Source organism: Lactuca virosa, chromosome 6 (assembly GCF_052849685.1).
Source record: "Lactuca virosa cultivar CGN04683 chromosome 6, Lactuca_virosa_CGN04683_v6, whole genome shotgun sequence".
Taxonomy (NCBI): domain Eukaryota; kingdom Viridiplantae; phylum Streptophyta; class Magnoliopsida; order Asterales; family Asteraceae; genus Lactuca; species Lactuca virosa.
The window spans coordinates 33,157,233-33,176,191 of NC_136431.1; the positions used below are offsets into that span (position 1 = coordinate 33,157,233).

Below are 18,959 nucleotides of genomic sequence, written 5' to 3' on the forward strand. Positions count from 1 at the left end.
AACCAAATGCGTGCTGTACTCCTCATCTTTCTCTCTTTCAATTTGCACCTTAAATTAATACACTTTTTCACACACATACACATTTGTATGTATGTATGTATGTATGTATGGGCTGGGTTTGTATTGTCTTTTGTTTGAAAAGAAAACAGAATATGTAGAGTGTTAAGAGGTAAGGCAGCTAGTGGCCAACATCGTTATAAAGGGACGTGTAAATCCAATCCTAAACACAAAAACTAACCCACCATCTATACGCCACCTTCAAATATCACCCTATAAATACCTTTTCACTCTTCATTTTCTTCCTTCAAACCAAACCAAAACTCACACAAAGATGGTCCAAATAACTCACACCAAATTCATTCTTTCACCCTCCACCTTCTTCTTCTTCCTCCTCATCGGATTCCTTCTCCTCTCCACTGGAGAATCAAGAACTCCGTTTGCATGTGATCCCAGTAATCGGGTCACTAAAGACCACCCGTTTTGTCGGATAAACTTACCCATTGGAGTTAGGGTTAAAGATTTGTTAGGACGTTTGACTTTACAAGAGAAGGTAAGATTATTGGTAAATAATGCCGCCGGTATTCCTCGGTTGGGGATTCAGGGATATGAATGGTGGTCGGAGGCGTTGCATGGTGTCTCCGACGTGGGTCCTGGAACTAAATTCCTTCCCGAGTTTCATGGCGCCACGCAGTTTCCTCAAGTTATCACGACTGCATCCACGTTTAACGACACTTTGTGGGAGGAAATCGGAACGGTAATTAGACTTTTTCTTGTTTTCTTATTTTCTGTATAATAATATAAAGCTAGAGAAATAAGGAGATAATGATAATTATCTTCAAGTAATTATGAGGTGATCGATTTTTCGAATTATAATCAAACTAAATACCTTACTTTACATATATATATTTTATTTAAAATATATATTGTATGCATGAGATACGAATAACCTATAATTCTATAAAACGAACAAAAAAGATATAGGTAAAACGGTAGGACCAATACGTATACACCAGACCCATGTCTCAATAAAAATGTGAAAAGGACCCACACAACCATATTTTGTATACTTTGTTTATATAATTATATATCGTTTTTTCATATTGTATTTTAAAAAAATATTCATTTATTTGGTACTACTTATAAATTTATAAGAATTATTAATACTTTGAATACAAGCATATTAAATAATTATTACTTTTACTTGATTTTGGTGCTCGTGCTAATGTGGTTCACTGTTCACTCACAAGATAACCAAATTCTACTGCCAGAAAACAGTGCCTGTTTTGACAGAAAAAGAAAATCTTTTTTATTTGCATGTGACTTCAAAGCAATAATTGAGGGGCTTTTAACACATATCTAGTAAACATAGAGGGGTGTAGTGTTATATTTTATTTGACTGTATATATAAATGCGACAAACATTTCCTTTTTTTCATTTTTACTAGGCCCAAACATTTTCGTGAGTGCATATAACCAAAATTAGAATAACATGCATGCATTTTCCTTAACAAAACAAACAATAATCAATAAAGTGTACATTTTTCTAACCTATATATATGTAACAATGGTAGGCTATAATATGTTTTCGTGTTTTATCAAAAGGGTATTATTGTCTTTTCATATGATATCGGGCATTGGCTTTAACTTTGCTAAACTCCCTAGCCTAATGTCTTATATAAGATTCATAAGTAGTTTAGACATGAGACATCTAACAAGAAAAATTGCTTTCAATGAGGCATTGATATGAAAAGCATCTTACTTTATTAACATAGTTAATTTAATTGCGTAATGAACAACTATCAAATGATAAAATCAAAACCATAACCAATGAAAAAGAGTTGTTTTACATAGGTATATTACCACAAAATGACCTTTGTAAGAAGTAAACCGAGGAAACACGATGTTGTATTTGATGTTTTGAGAATACAACTTCTGATACATAATATACAAGTATTTTATGTATGGGAATATAACAAAAACAAAGATGGATAACCCAGGACAGTAGCTTGTGGATGTTGGTGGTACAAGCTGTCATGTCCCTTTTCAGAACAAGTGGATTTTTTTAGCATGTTTGTAAGTTATAGCCCATACTTTTCATATACATGACCAATTGGACCATTTATTTTCGCCCCTAACCTAATTGTGGGGTCTCTTTCTACTATAATAAGTTATTACCCATCCTCCAAAAAGACCCCTATTCTTTTTATTATTATTATATATTTTTCAATTATTCATAATGACAAACTTTGACATAACAACAGACTAATTATACTTTCTCTACTAATAAAGTATAAGTTGTTGCATATTTGAGATTTTTATCATCATAGAAATAACAACAATAACAATAACAAATTCAAAAATCTCACTAAAATATATGAAATTGTAAATTGCCAATGTTGGTATGCAACTAAACACGCAATTTCATAAATATATGTTGTAATAAATCGTTTTCTATGAATTTAAATAAATATACTATATTATATCGTTTGAGAGATATAGTATTTCAGTCTTAGAGATTCTTGTCTTTTAATATTTCGGTAAAAAATATATTCAGGTGGTATCAAATGAAGCACGGGCAATGTACAATGGAGGAAAGGCGGGGCTAACGTTTTGGAGTCCAAATGTGAATATATTTCGGGATCCGAGGTGGGGTCGGGGTCAAGAAACACCAGGAGAGGATCCAGTATTGTCTGCTCGATATGCTGTTAGATATGTGAAAGGACTTCAAGGCAATGTGGGTAACAGATTGAAAGTTGCAGCCTGTTGTAAGCACTACACTGCATACGATCTTGATAATTGGAATGGAGTTGATCGTTTTCACTTCAATGCAAAGGTACTAAAAGTGTCATATGGTTACTAAAAATGACTAGATTTTAACACATTAAAACGAAATATAAGGATTTTTTTGGAACTTGGTTACAAAGAATGTTATATGGTAGCAACAAAGCATTGGAATTAATGAAATGATTTTCTCCAAAACTAGTTACCAAATGACACGGTGCTATTTTTAAATCGCCACAAAAAATTGAGAAATTGTTACCATAAATACACCATTTAAGAAAATCACATCATTTAGCAAAAATGAGAAATTACTAAAGTACTTACATTTGTAATAGAAAAGAGAAACCGTAGGAAAAAGATACATCATTTGGCATCTAAAATCAAGAAAAATGCATTTTTTTTAAACGGCAACATAAAAGTTAGGATCAGATTGCTAAATATGCACCATGAACATGCCAAGGCAAAATTTTGGAACGTAGTTGAATAAGTGGCATATATAGTTAATTGGGTTAAACATGCATATGTGTAAAAACCTTTTATTTTGTTTTTATAATTTATGCAATAGTATAGTTCTTTGTGCAAAATATACAATGGCATTTCATTTTGGCAAAAAACACTGTTAAACACTAACTAGTTTAACAGGTGGAAATGCAGTTGCATAATTAATAGAAGAAAACTGGAAAAAAAATTTATATAAATTGGTAAATATGAATAATATTGTTTTAGTCAAAATTACATATTTTGGTCATAAAAGGAAACATTATCACTTATTTTATTTAAAAAAAACACTTTATTGTAAACCCAGAATAATTTTACTAAATTAATTTCAAATGTTTGAATAAAAACTTGCATCCGATACCAAAATTGACAAATTTGATAAACTCTTGGTAAAAGAAATCAACCATATAATAAGTTTATACTATCACGCAACTTTTTTACACTCCATCACATCAAGAAGCATATATCCTAAGAAATATTGTATCCGTTGAAACCTTACCTTTATTTTATACAAAAAGTGGCTCACGATTGTTGAAACATATGCACCTTTTAACATCTAACCAAAAACGTAGCTTTCTTTCATACCCCATAGAAAAAGTGGCATACAAAAACATCATTTTAATGTTGCATCCAAAAAATGCAACTTTATGTAAACATTTATATTGAAAGTTACATATAGTTGATTAGTTGTTAATAGATCAATTATTTAAGAACCATGAAAATACAATATTTTTTTATGTAAATCTTTAAAATTTATGAATAAATAACTATGTGACTAAATTTCAACCTCTTTTACGCCTTTTTTGGGTCTTTTCAGTACAAGATTAAGTGGTATAAATTCTTTCTTATGCAGGTGAGTAAACAAGATTTGGAGGATACATATAATGTGCCCTTCAAGGCTTGTGTTTTAGAAGGTAAAGTTGCTAGTGTAATGTGTTCGTACAATCAAGTTAATGGGAAGCCTACGTGTGCGGATGAGAATCTCCTCAAGAACACGATTCGCGGGACTTGGCGCCTCAATGGGTACGCCTTAGACGACTAATTTATGCAACAATGATTCACTATTTTCGTTTTCAAATTTGAGTTTTAATAGTTTTCTTAAAATAACAGATACATCGTTTCGGACTGTGATTCGGTCGGAGTTATGTATACCAGTCAACACTATACTGCAACACCAGAAGATGCAGCTGCTGATAGCATCAAAGCAGGTTTGTACAAATTTTGAGTCAAATTATATAGCATGTTATATATTACTTTGTGCGTCATTTTATTTGAATTTATTTATTGTAGGTCTTGATTTGGATTGTGGCCCGTTTTTGGCCGTGTATACGGAAGGGGCGATAAAACAAGGGAAATTGAAAGAGGCTGATGTTGATGGGGCCTTATACAATACAATGGTGGTTCAAATGCGTTTGGGCATGTTTGATGGGCCTAGGCAACCTTACGCAAACTTAGGAATCCCAGATGTGTGCTTAGGGTCTAGTGACCATCTTGCGCTAGAAGCGGCCCGTCAAGGGATTGTCCTTCTAGACAACCGTGGAAAAGGCCCACCCTTGTCAACATCGCTACATCGTACCGTTGCAGTTGTTGGTCCAAATTCAGATGTCACTGTCACCATGATAGGCAACTATGCGGGTATGTATTTTAAAAATTAAATTAAATTCGTATAAAATTTTTAAAAACAAATCTAACAAGCATATTGTTTATTTTGGATATTTCTAGGAATTGCTTGCGGGTATACTATGCCCTTACAAGGTATAGCTAGATATGTTAAGACAATTCACCAGGCAGGATGTGCCGACGTGAGTTGCAAAGGAAACCACCTTATTGGAGCCGCAGAAGGAGCTGCCCGACGAGCTGATGCAACGGTATTGGTCATGGGCCTTGATCAATCTATTGAAGCCGAACAAAGAGATCGGGTCAATGTACTCTTGCCTGGACATCAACAAGAGCTAATATCTAGAGTTGCCAAAGCTTCAAGAGGCCCGGTTGTGCTTGTCCTTATGTCTGGTGGCCCTCTAGACATCACTTTCGCTAAAAATGACCCTCGGATTTTGGCTATAATTTGGGCTGGGTATCCAGGTCAATCAGGTGGAACTGCAATCGCCGATATTTTATTTGGAACAACAAATCCAGGTTAATAAAAATAAAAAGATATAAATTTTCTTAAAAGCCAATGAGTTTAGACAAGTCATTGAGCCTATGTATATGTCCAATGGGCCTAAATATTTTAGGCTACTAATATCTTTTTCGTGGATTGCTTGCAGGAGGAAAGTTGCCTATGACATGGTACCCACAAGAGTATTTGGCCAAGGTGCCAATGACAAATATGGCAATGAGGGCCGACCCGGCCCATAACTACCCGGGCCGAACCTACCGTTTTTACAAAGGGCCTGTGGTCTATCCATTCGGGCATGGTCTAAGTTACACAACTTTCCAACATTCCATAGCTCAAGCCCCAACATCGATTTCAGTCTCTATGGTACCAATCCACCTTGAAAACAGCAACACAACAACCCTAACCAACGGAATTCGTGTATCCCACACAAAATGTTCGAACCTCCTAATGGGACTACACGTCGACGTTAAGAATACAGGAACCATAGACGGGGCCCATACTGTGATGGTGTTCTCGAGCCCACCACAAGGGAAATGGGCCACAAACAAGCAATTAGTGGGCTTCCAAAAGGTCCATGTGGTGGCTGGTGGGCTACAAAGGGTCGCACTTGACCTACATGTCTGCAAACACATGAGTGTGGTGGACCAATTTGGGATCCGAAGGGTTCCAATGGGTGAACACACCCTACACATTGGTGATCTTAAGCATTCTTTAACTATCAGCCCAACTATAGAAGAAATTAAGTATTGATGATGTTTTTTTTTCATATTAGACCTTTAACTATCAAAAGTTACATTTTTTACTGTCCTACTTTTGCCCCTCGGTTAAAACAGAAACTGTAAATGGGGTGTTTAGTAGCATATTTTATTTTTCTCTTTTAATTCAAAAGAAAATTATTAAGGGACTAAAACCCTATAGGTGTGAGGTGCTTAATTTGTTTGGTTTGTATATGTAACTTTCAATTAAAGAAATTTAAAGAAAGGATGTGAATAAACATATTTCTTTCATGAATTCTTGCTTTGCTATTTTGTCTCATAGTTTGTTTACAACCTTCGTTAAAATACAGAACAAGATATATTGTTTTTGTTTCAGAGTTTGGTCATAAATAAGATGCCAAACTTTTCTTTATTGAATATTATTTTGACCCAAACATGTTGTAATTCATTAACCATTCTTCCATCGAGAAATTATAGATTATCTTTTATTCACTAATTGATTGTTTTTTCCCTCATCGGCATCCATTAAAATAAATAAATAAAGTTACGAAATGATTCGCACCTTTGTCAGCATCTGTGTTGAATCTTAATTTGGACTTTCTTATGACAATTACAAGCGTAGTTGTTGGCATATTATCAATAGACCAAACTGCAAAAATGGTCCTTGTAGTATGCATTTTTCCTGAGGTTTAATCCAAACATCGATTTTTTTGGCTTTGTTGTCCTTTTAAGCTAGTTTTGTTGCGTTTTTTGTCCATCAGAAAACTGAAAAAACTATTATACACTTAGTATATTTATTTTTCATTTTTCGTAAATATTTTATAATCATTAAATATACAATGGGCCTCTCACTCTCTCTCTCACATACACACACACGCACACACACATACACACACAGAGTAAAACCTGCAAACAAATATGATGAAAACAAACCCACACACTAAAAATAAAAATAAAAACCCACACACGCATACACACACTAAAATATGCAACTCAACCCCCCCCCCCCCCCCCCCCGCACACACACACACACACACCTTGTCGGAGCTACTTCCTCCCAACTACACCACCACCGTAATGTCGCCATCGCTACCCATTCCCGTGTTCTCTATATTAAAGCCTTCACTTCAGATCCTGCTCTTGCATAGATGTTTCATTTCTCTTTGACATTTCAACAAACACATGGCAGGCAAAAAGAAAATTTATTGATTTCCATATGTGTGGCTTGTTTTAGAGTACCAAAAATCAGTAGAGATGAAGCTAACAAATGTATTGACTCCACTAAGTCACCGAGTTGACGGAGAATGCCAACATGTCCGGCCATGGCAACACCTTTAAGCAAAGCTTCAGGATCATCTTTATATATTGCTTATAGAGCTCTTGATCAGCCATAGAATAGAAACGATGGAGAAATAATCCAAAAAATAGAAAAATAATCTAAACGATGGAGAAATTCTTCTTCCTTGATGGTACAGAACAGAGCGGACATCAAGTTCTAATTTCATCATCTTCCTCTGAGTGTAGCAACATACAATATATTAGTAACACCATACTCTCCTTCACCAAAAACAAGCAATGGGTCTCTTTTCAACAGTTCTTTAACAAAACCCACGTCACTGGTTGATACCGTCGTGTAAAGAAGCTAACCACCATATCTAACTCTAATCAGTGAGTTATAGCCATAGTTGTTTATGGGTTCACCTTCAAGAAGAAGTTTTCTTGCCACTTTTGATTTGTTTTTTGCAACATCGTTGAATTAATCTTCATCGTCCCACACCGTCTTTAGCCACTAGATATGGCGGAGGAATGTTAGTTTTTATGAGAAGGTTTATGTCCAAAAGTGATCAACTGCTCAAGAGATGATGATCACTTTATCATCAGCATTTGAAAAGGAAAAATCCTCCGACGATGAAAGTAAGTGTCTCATGGCTAAGATAATTGAATCTCACGTTGACGATTCACATGATAGCATTGGAACCCTTGATGCTGATCTTCCTCACAATGATAAGGATCTCAAGTCAGAATGTTACGATACCTCAGTGTATCAGGTAAAGAATATTGTCAAATTTTTATTCTGTTGATTATCGAAAAGGATCACACAATTGATCTCTTGCGCTTTGATCTATCTGTCTCAAATAAGCAAAAATCTGCTCTTAGTCTTGAGTTAAAGAAACTCAAGGAAAAACTCTCTTTTCTTGAAAAATATATTTCTATATTAAAAAGGGAAAACACATGTATCTCGCTAACCAATAATTTTCTTCACACTGAAAAAGAAAAGGTTGTTGATCATGCTAAAAGAAGTCAACTTATTTTAAAAAAACAGGACATCTTCTCACTTTAATGTCGCAAGAATTATTAATGCTCAGATTCCAGATCAGTTTGAGAAAATTCTTGGAGGTGATATAGAAGGTGTTGTTTCCTTAAATAAAGTTGTTGAGACTAAGCAAACCTTTTATAAAGTTGACTATTTAAAAGAAGATTTTAAGTGTAGATTTGTGAGTTCTTATTTTATAAATCAAGCTTTAATTAATACTCACAGCTCTACTGATTCTAATGGCATTACTAAATGTGTTTCTAAATTATCTGCTCTTGATCCTTCTCACCAACCTTCTCATCGTGAGTATGTTCTTCCTTACTAAAATTTTACTAAAGTTTCCTATATGTAATGGTGAACTTTATTATGTGAACGAAAATCTTAGCATGTTTCCCCAGTGCTCAGTTAGCAAATATGAACCTGAAGATCAATCAAATTCTTCTACTTCTGATGAATCTTGAATGCATCATGAGCCTCATGACAAAGTAATATCTAAGCATACCATCGATGACATTCCTTGTTCCAGAACTAAATCAAGAACTTTTAAATCAAAAATCAAAGTTCTTCAGATTCAGCTGTTGAAAAGAAATCAAAATCAATTGTTAAAGGAATATGGAGTCAAAGTTTGTTATCGATGTGGTGATGCATCTCACAAAGTCAGCGAGTGCACTTTTGAAAAGAATTTCGTTCACGTTGACAACATCAAGATTCACAATGATAAGTGGATCAAAAAGGGAAACTCTTTGAACTGTATCCCTGATGTATGTTATAATATTTTTTTTTGAGTGACCCTTTGCAGATGGGTCAGTGTATATTGTGTACATTTTGTTTGTTTGTTGTTTCAGGGCTTACTGTATATCTTAGTTTCAGGGTAAAAAACAGATTTGGTATTTAACAGTGGATGCTCAAGACATATGACCGGATTCAAGTTACTTTTGGAAGACTTTATAAAGAAAGATGGTCCAACTGTTACGTGTGGAGATAATGGCAAGGGAGCTACAAAGGAATTTGGATTCATCAAGTGCAACTCCGTTGTTTTCAATAATGTCTCTTATGTGAAAGGTCTTCAGCATAATCTCATTTCAATCAGTCAACTATGTGACGCTATCTACGAAGTTCTCTTTAACAAGAGAGAAGGAAAGGTTGTTGATCAAAAGAATGTCAATGTTCTTATTGCAAATGGACAAAACAACATCTATGTTTTGGATATGTTTTATGCTAACAAATCTCTTCTTCATTGCTTCTTTTCTCGTACTCAATCTCATCTTAATTGGTTTTGGCACAAGAGGTTATTGCATCTGAACTGCAAGAACATTTCGAAGATTGCAGGGAATCAGCTTGTAAGAGGAATTGCTAAAGTGCAGTTTGTCAAGGACAAGTTGTGCTCAACATGTGAAAAGGGGAAGAAAACCAAGTCTTCCTTCAAGACAAAGTCAATGGATGGAAAGAAATACACTCTTGTCATTGTGGATGAATTTTCAAGGTCTACATGGGTTGTCTTTTTAAGAAAGAAGACTCATGTCGCTGATAAAATCATTGCCCTCATTAAGCAGTTGGAAGTACTCTATGATCACAAAGTCAGGCAATTATGTAGTGATCATGGAACTGAATTCAGAAACTCCTCTTTGGAAAATTTTTGCTCAATCTCAGGAATTTCTCAGAACTTTTCAACTGTTAGAACTCCTCAGAAAAATGTGTGTGGATGTGTTTGTTACATATTGAATCAAAGAGATCAACGTTCGAAGTTTGAAGCTAAAGATGATGAAGGAGTTTTTCTAGGTTACTCCATCATATCCAAGGCTTTCAGGGTATTCAATTTTTCAAGGAAAATTATTGAAGAAAGAATTCATGTTAACTTTGATGAAGACTCATTCATTCATGATCGAGTTGATCATCTTTAATCAAATCTAAATGAACTTACTTACAGTCCATCTGATCTCGTTCCTGAGTTTTTACCAAGTGACACTGAGCCTGTTGTACCAAATGTTGATCAACTAATCAGTTTACAACCTATCTTTGAAGATCGGGTTGCCATCCCTGAAGAAGCTGAACCATCAAATCAAGATGGCTCTGCTCAAAGTAACACAAATGAAAGTTCAAATCCAAGAATTCTCCGAAATCATCCTGAATCTCAAATCATTAGAGATGTAAATTCTGAAACTCTCACCCGCAGCAGATTCAACAGCAACTTCTGCATGTTTGTTAATTTCGTCTCTATGATTGAACCAGAAAATGTCGTTGATGCATTGAAAGAGGCTGATTGGATCAAGGCTATGGAGGATGAGCTGAATGAATTTCAAAGACATCGTGTGTGGACTCTTGTTCCAAAACCTCAAGGGAAGACTATAATTGGCACTCGTTGGGTTTTAGAAACAAAATGGATGAGGATGAGATTGTTATAAGAAATAAATCTAGAATTGTGCCTCAAGGTTTCTATTAGCTTTAAGGGTTGGACTATGATGAAACTTTCACTCCTGTTGCTAGACTTGAAGCGATTCGCCTGTTTCTTGCTTTTGCTTCCTTCAAGAACTTCAAAGTTTATCAGATGGGCGTCAAGACTACTTTTCTACATGGTGATCTTCAAGAAGATGTTTTTCTAAAGCAACTTCTAGGGTTTGAAAATGAATAATTTCCAAACCATGTGTATTGACTTGATAAAGCCGTTTATGGTTTAAAGTTGGCACCTAGGGCATGGTATGACACATTGGTAAGCTATCTTCTTTCAAATGGACACAATCGAGGAAAGATTGAAAATACTTTATTCATAAAGAATTCAGGATCCCGTATCATTCTTGCCCAAGTGTATGTGGACTATATTATCTTTGGATCCACTGATGAAAAGCTTAGTTCAGAATTCACAGAGATTATGTCCAGAAAGTTCGAGATGAGCATGATGGGTGAACTAAATTTCTTTTTGGGTTTGCAGGTCAAACAAAAAACTGACGATATTTTCGTTTCCAAACTAAATATATTGCAGTTATGTTGAAGAAGTATGGATTATCTGATTGCAAGCCGGCCAAGACTCTAATGTCCTCATCAATGTCTATTGGTGTTGATCCAAATGGTGTTGATGTGAATGTGACTCTATTTACAGGAATGATAGGTTCTCTACTTTATCTTACTGCTAGTCGCCCTGACTGTAACGACGTAAATTTTCAAACAATTTTTCATTTTTCAAACATAACATATCTCATATAAATCATCTCAAAACTCAAGTGTATCAAATGTTATCACGGTAAAATATATCCCAGAATCTCAAATACAAAATCCTCTGTCAGTGTGTACAAATCATGCTGGCGCCTTCCCGCGATCCTCGCTAGTACCTGAAACACATATCACATAACACGGTAAGCATAAATGCTTAGTGAGTTCCCCAAAATACCACATACAGCACATAAGCCACTCGAGGCTATAACTCGGTATGACCCTCCGGTCAATGTGTCTCAGCGGGACCCTCCAGTCCCGTAACTCGTTGGACCCTCCAGTCCGGTCTAGCTCGTTGGACCCTCCGGTTCGGTCTAAATCGTTGGACCCTCCGGTCCGGTCTACTCGAGGACCCTCTGGCCTCGTAAGTCGTTGGACCCTCCGGTCCGGTCTATATAACACATATCATGCATATATCACAATGCACATAAGCTCAAACATACACATAACATATAAGACCCTCCGGTCTGCACATAGATACCACTTTAGGTAATGTATAGCGAGAAGACTCACCTCGTACGATGTCTAGTAAACTCTCGTGCTCGATATCCCCGACCTAGCCTCCGCCTATCAAAATGATAATATCTCTAATAAATACTCTCCTCATGTTCTCATCTCTAAAGAATGGATAGAAGACCATTCTACCCGGCATCTCATGAATCAGTTTGACCAAACCCCCAAGGTCAACTGATGTCAACTCCAGTCAACGGTCCAACTTTGACCAGACTCGTCGAGTGCACTCGGGTGACTCGGCGAGTCCATGTGTATCCTCTGAATCCTCCTAAGGCCTCACTCGACTCGTCGAGTTAAACTTTCACTCGATGGGTTACCACTGATCACGAATCGCGGGGCAACCCGATCCGACTCGTCGAGTCCTCTTATGGACTCGGCGAGTTTCCTCCATGGCAACACTCATTTGACCTTCTGAGGTCAGATCTGTTTCTCTAACTTATAGATCTGGCCTTCTAGCACCCAAAAGTCACGTAAAGGTTCAATCTTTATGTCTATGCACCACACAACAAGCTCTATTTGAAGAAATAGCTCTTAAAATGACAACCTAGACTCAAAACCCCAATGGGACTGCATAAAGTTGGATGATTGGGACTCTCTGGAGCTCTCAAGGTCCAGATCTAATGTCTATTCCTCAATGGGACTCCACATGCTCCATATTCCAACTAAAGAAGGGGTAAAGAAACCCTAGATTCATGAGATCTCCTTTATACACGAAAATAGGCATGGATTCATACCTCAAACAGAAGCCTTTGATGAAATAGAAGAAGTTCTGAGCCCCCTCTAAGCAGCCTAGCTTGAATCTCCCTTCCTTCCTTGCAAGAATGCACTATGGTGGTGTAATTAGCTCCTTCCCTCACTCTCTATGCTCTATGGTTCGATAGGGTCTTTCAAGTGTGTGTGTGGCGGCCAATGAAGGCCAAAAGGACCCTTAAATAGGGCACATACCCAAAGATTTAGGGTTTCTGTCCACAGCGCGGACTCGTCGAGTCGACTCACCGGCTCGTCGAGTCCATTCATTAATCTGAGTCATCAGTCGCGATCCTACTCGACGAGTTTATGCGTAAACTCGTCGAGTCCCTCTTCTTAACTCAAAATAAATACTTAAATTATGATACCTGGAAATCCGGATGTTACAATTCTCCCCCACTAGAATCAGACTTCGCCCTCGAAGTCTTACTCTGCAAACAACTCCGGATGCTGCTCCTGCATCTCCGTCTCCGACTCCCAAGTCAGCTCGGACCCTCTCCGATGTTGCTACTGGACCTGAACCAGAGGCACCTCCTTGTTCCTCAGAACCTTGATCTTTCGATCCAAGATCGCGATCAGCCTCTCAATGTAATTCAGGCTCGCATCCACCTGAATATCCTCTAGCGGCACTACTGCCGTCTCATCGGCTATACACTTCCTCAACTGGGATACGTGGAAGGTATCATGAATCTGGCTTAACTCCGCAGGTAGCTCCAAACGGTATGCTACCTTACCCACTCTCGCGGTCACCCTGAACGGACCAATGTATCGGGGCCCCAGCTTGCCCCTCTTCCTGAATCGAACCACTCCTTTCCAAGGAGATACCTTCAGGAGTACGAAATCTCCAACCTGGAACTCGATCTCGGATCGCCGCCTGTCCGCATAACTCTTCTGGCGGCTCTGGGATGTCATCAACCTCTGTCTGACCTGTTGTATCTGCTCAATCGTCTTAAGCACTATCTCAGTGCTACCCATCACTCGCTGCCCTACCTCTCCCCAACAGATGGGAGTTCGACACCTCCTCCCATATAAAAGCTCAAAGGGAGGCATACCTATACTCGAATGGTGGCTGTTATTGTAAGAAAACTCAGCCAAAGGTAGGTATGTGTCCCAACTTCCCCCGAAGTCCATAACACATGCTCGAAGCATGTCCTCGAGCATCTGTATCGTCCTCTCACTCTGTCCATCCGTCTGTGAGTGGTAAGCAGTACTGAAGTGCAATCTCATACCCAACTCCTCATGGAACTTCTTCCAGAACCTGGAAGTGAAATGTACATCTCGGTCTGACACAATCAAGATCGGCACTCCATGCCGCAACACCACCCCCCTCACATATATCTCTGTCAGCCGATCCACAATCACCCAAATTGCATCAACACCTCTCGCGGTCCTCAGCAATTTGGTGATAAAATCCATAGAAATTTGTTCCCACTTCCACTGGGGAACCTCTAATGGCTGCAAGTTTCCATGCAGACGTTGTTGCTCGGCCTTAACCCGGCGACAGGTCAAGCACCTCTCTACTACCCATGCAACATCCCTCTTCATACAGGGCCACCAGTAGTCTCTCTTCAGGTCCAAATACATCTTAGTGGCCCCGGGATGGATCGAGAATCTCGATCTATGCGCCTCCTCCATCAGAGTGCTATGTGCCCCGCCCGTATACGGCACCCAAATCCGACCATGAAAGGTCATAAGCCCTCAGCTATCCGTCACAAACTCGGATACCTGTCCAATCACACGCTCTCTTTTGCGGTTCTCTGGTCTCACAGCCTCTGCCTGGGCCTCTCGAATGGTATCCAACACCGGAGTCATCACCGTCATCCTCATACATACATCTCGAATCGGGGCACTCTCCGCTCTGCAGCTCAGAGCATCGGCTACCACGTTAGCCTTGCCCGAGTGGTACATGATCTCATAGTCGTAGTCCTTTACCACATCCAACCATCTCCTCTGGCGCATATTCAGGTTGGGCTGATCCATCAGATACTTCAAACTCTTGTGGTCCGTGTATATGGTACACCGAACCCCATACAAATAATGGTGCCATATCTTGAGGGCGAACACCACTGTCCCCAACTCCAAATCGTGGGTGGGATTCCTCGTATCATGAGACTTTAGCTGCCTCGATGCGTATGCTATCACGTGCCCTTTCTGCATAAGCACCGCACCCAACCCCGATATAGACGCATCACAATACACCACGAAATCCTCCATTCCCTCCGGAAGGGCTAACACTGGGGCTTCGCATAATCTCTGGCGAAGAGTCTCAAACGAGGTCTACTGCTCGGGACCCCAAACGAGGTCAATCTGGTGAGGGGAACGACAATTTTAGAGAAATCTCTGATAAATCTCCGATAGTAGCCGGCCAACCCCAGAAAACTCCTGATCTCAGTGGGGAATCTCGGCACCTCCCAACTCATCACAGCCTCAATCTTGGCCGGATCGACCAATATCCCATTCTGATTAACGAGATGTCCCAAGAACTAGACCTCTCGTAACCAGAAATCACACTTGGAGAATTTGTCATAAAGCCTCTCCGATCTCAGCACTCCAAGGATCTCCCTCAGGTGCTCCTCATGTTGCTCTCTGGATCTCGAATACACTAGAATATCGTCGATGAACACAATCACCGATCGATCCAACATCGGCCTGCATACTCGGTTCATGAGGTCCATGAACGCTGCTGGTGCATTGGTGAGCCCAAAAGGCATCACCACAAACTCGTAATGCCCATAACGAGTCCTGAACGCCGTCTTCTGGATATCCTCATCACGCACCCTCATCTGGTGATATCCAGACCTCAAGTCTATCTTGGAAAACCAAGATGCACCCTGCAACTGATCGAACAGATCGTCGATCCTCGGTAATGGATAACGGTTCTTGACCGTTAACTTGTTCAACTCCCGGTAATCAATGCACATCCGGTGTGAACCATCCTTTTTCATGACAAAAAGGATCAGCGCTCCCTACGGCGAGCTACTCGGTCGGATGAATCCCTTCCCCAACAGCTCCTGAAGCTGCAAGGATAACTCATGTATCTCTGGTGGCGCAAGGCGATAGGGTGCCTTGGTAATAGGCGTTGCCCCCGGAACCAAATCATTGCGGAAGTCCGCCTGCCTCTCGGGAGGCACACCCGACAACTCCTCGGGGAAAACATCCAGAAACTCTCGCACTATCGGTACCTCACCGACAGAACTCGGCCTCTCTGCGGCAACTCGTGTATCCATTACATAGGCTACAAACCCTCTACAGCCCTGCTGTAGACTCTATCTCGCTCTGGCAGTCGAGCAAAATGCTAACCCAGATCGGGTACCCTCGCCATACACCGTAAGTACTCCCCCACTAGGGTCTCGTATGGTCACCAACTGACGCTCGCAGTCGATAACAGCTCCGAATCGGCTCGACCAGTCCATGCCCACGATGACACAGACATCCCTCATCGTAATCGGTACCAAATCTATCGGGAACTCAACACCGAAAATCTCGAGTACACATCCTCGAATCACATCAGTAGCATAAACCATTCGCTCATCGGCTATAGAAACTCGCAGAGGTCGACTCAACGCCTCTCGTCGGATACTGATGTGCTGACTAAACGCTAATGACACGAAAGATCGACTCGCACCCGAGTCAAACAACACCAAAGCAGGTGCATAACTCACAAGAAAAGTACCAGCCACGACATCGGGCACTGCGCGGACCTCCTCCGCTGTCAACTGAAAGGCTCTCCCGTGAGCCTTCGGTGCCTCGGCCTTCGCTGGCCGGGCCTCGGTAGCTCTAGCAGCAGGTGTAGATCCCTGTGCTGATCCCTGAAGTAGATGTGGGCACTCGGCCTTCCGATGGCCAGTCTGGTTGCAGCGAAAGAAAACTGCAAACCCCTTGGGGCAATCCCTTGCGAAATGCCCCTCCTTGCCACACTTGTAGCACACCCCTGCTCTGTACACTCCCTCTTGGCTCTTGCCGCACTTCCCGCAAGTGCGGCCCCTCGGACCTCCAGATCTCGAATCAGCAGGCTTTGCCCGCTTGGCTGCCGGCTGAGACTGTGCCGACCGCCTATCCCTCCTCTGAGACACGGCCTCCTCCCTGGCCTGAGTCTCTAGCTCAATCTCCCTCTTCCGGACATTTTCCTGGAGCTCGGTAAATGTCCGGTACGTCGAGTTTGCCACGAACTCATGAATGTCTCTCCTCAGTATGCTCATATATCCGCTCATACGTGCCTGCTCAGTGGACACGTGCTCAGGGTAGAACAACGCCCTCTCATGAAACATCTGTGTGATCACAGTTACGGACTCCGTCCCCTGCTTGAGGGACAAGAACTCCTGAGCCAACCGTTCCCTCTCCACCGGGGGAACATACTCATCTCGGAACATGGTGGTGAACCTCTCCCAGGTCACCACTGTAATCTCTGCAGGAGTGAAGTCTGCCGTCACAAACTTCCACCAGTCCTTCGCCCCCAAGCGAAGCTGGTTCAGCGCGAATCGTACTCTCAGATGCTCCGGACAAGAACAAGTGTAGAAGCATCCCTCAATGTCAGAGATCCATCTCATCGCGGCTATAGGATACTGAGTCCCATCAAACTCTGGTGGCTTCGTGTTGCTGAACTCTTGGTACAGCAACGAGTCACCCCCCTGTGGCCTCGCGGCAGCGACAGCTGCAGTGGCTGCAGCAGCAACCGCCTTAGTAACAGCAGCATATCTCTCATCAAACGTCTCAATCGGCGTGGTCTTGATAGACCCAAACATCTCCGGAATGGCCTCCCGGATCGCCGCGACCACCTCGTCATGAATCATCCGATGAATCTCCTCGTCGCTAACGCCGCTGCCCTCTGGTGTGTGGCGTGTCCCAACCATGATATCTATGAAACACAACACCAAGAAATCAGAGATGCGCTCGAGTATACTCGCACTCACTACTCAACCCTACTTGTTCCTTAGTACCCTAAGGACTCTTACTTGGACTGCTTACTGATCCGGTGTTTCCAGTAGTACGGGCCCTATACTACCTTCCACACTTCATTAGTATTCACCCCAAGTCCTCCTCCTAGGATCCTAGATCACAAGTACTCTATATCTCGCTGAACACAGGCTACCCTCCAGTAGACCACTCATAAGCTCCTCGCTGCTACCTACTCACTCTCGAAGTAACTCATAGCATCAGTAATCTCCTAGGCTAAGACATCACAAATCAGGCCACCCTAGTCCTAGATATGAATACCTAGCCTACTCTAGCATGCATAGCATATCACATAATATCTCATAACACATAATGTAAGGCTATTTTGGGAAATCACCGTTCGGGCGCTGGCTGATCGTACACACTGCTCCGTTCTGCTTTTCTCGAAAATCTTTTAATCTTTTTAGAAAAATTGTTTCTTTTATGAAAAACTTTCTCAAATCCTCAGTTTGAGTTCTGATACGCCCGAAGGTGCATCCGAATCCCTCAAACCAAGGCTCTGATACCAACTTGTAACGACGTAAATTTTCAAACAAATTTTCATTTTTCAAACATAACATATCTCATATAAATCATCTCAAAACTCAAGTGTATCAAATGTTATCACGGTAAAACATATCCTAGAATCTCAAATACAAAATCCTCTGTCAGTGTGTACAAATCATGCCGGCGCCTTCCCGCGATCCTCACTAGTATCTGAAACACATATCACATAACACGGTAAGCATAAATGCTTAGTGAGTTCCCCAAAATACCACATACAACACATAAGCCACTCGAGGCTATAACTCGGTACTCACTCTCGAAGTAACTCAAGTGTGTGTGTGGCCGCCAATGAAGGCCATAAGGACCCTTAAATAGGGCACAGGCCCAAAGATATAGGGTTTCTGTCCACAGCGCGGACTCGTCGAGTCGACTCATCAGCTCGTCAAGTCCATTCATTAATCCGAGTCATCAGTCGCAATCCTACTCGACGAGTTTATGCGTCAACTCGTCGAGTCCCTCTTCTTAACTCAAAATAAATACTTAAATTATGATACCTGGAAATTCGGATGTTACACTGACATTATGTTTGCTATTATATTGTGTGCTCGTTATCAGGCCAGTCTAAAGGA

The 18,959-nt window shown here is 40.6% G+C and overlaps 1 protein-coding gene across 1 annotated transcript; it reads left to right on the plus strand.

Moving 5' to 3' along the window:
- Positions 1-257: 257 nt before the first annotated feature.
- On the plus strand, positions 258-6,408 carry BXL1 (beta-xylosidase 1). Its single transcript, XM_079057029.1, has 7 exons — positions 258-754; positions 2,554-2,832; positions 4,132-4,301; positions 4,389-4,486; positions 4,569-4,913; positions 5,001-5,414; positions 5,546-6,408. Exons 1-7 carry the CDS (start codon positions 332-334, stop codon positions 6,145-6,147), a joined length of 2,331 nt encoding a protein of 776 aa, XP_078913155.1. The 5' UTR covers positions 258-331; the 3' UTR covers positions 6,148-6,408.
- Positions 6,409-18,959: the final 12,551 nt, after the last annotated feature.

What these genes read in the sequence shown, in the direction of transcription:
- BXL1 (XM_079057029.1), top strand. Translation starts at nt 332, where the DNA reads ATGGTCCAAATAACTCACACCAAATTCATTCTTTCACCCTCCACCTTC. An exon ending in CATGATAGGCAACTATGCGG is followed by an intron (nt 4,914 to 5,000) that starts GTATGTATTTTA and finishes GGATATTTCTAG; the next exon opens with GAATTGCTTGCGGGTATACT. An exon ending in ATTTGGAACAACAAATCCAG is followed by an intron (nt 5,415 to 5,545) that starts GTTAATAAAAAT and finishes GATTGCTTGCAG; the next exon opens with GAGGAAAGTTGCCTATGACA.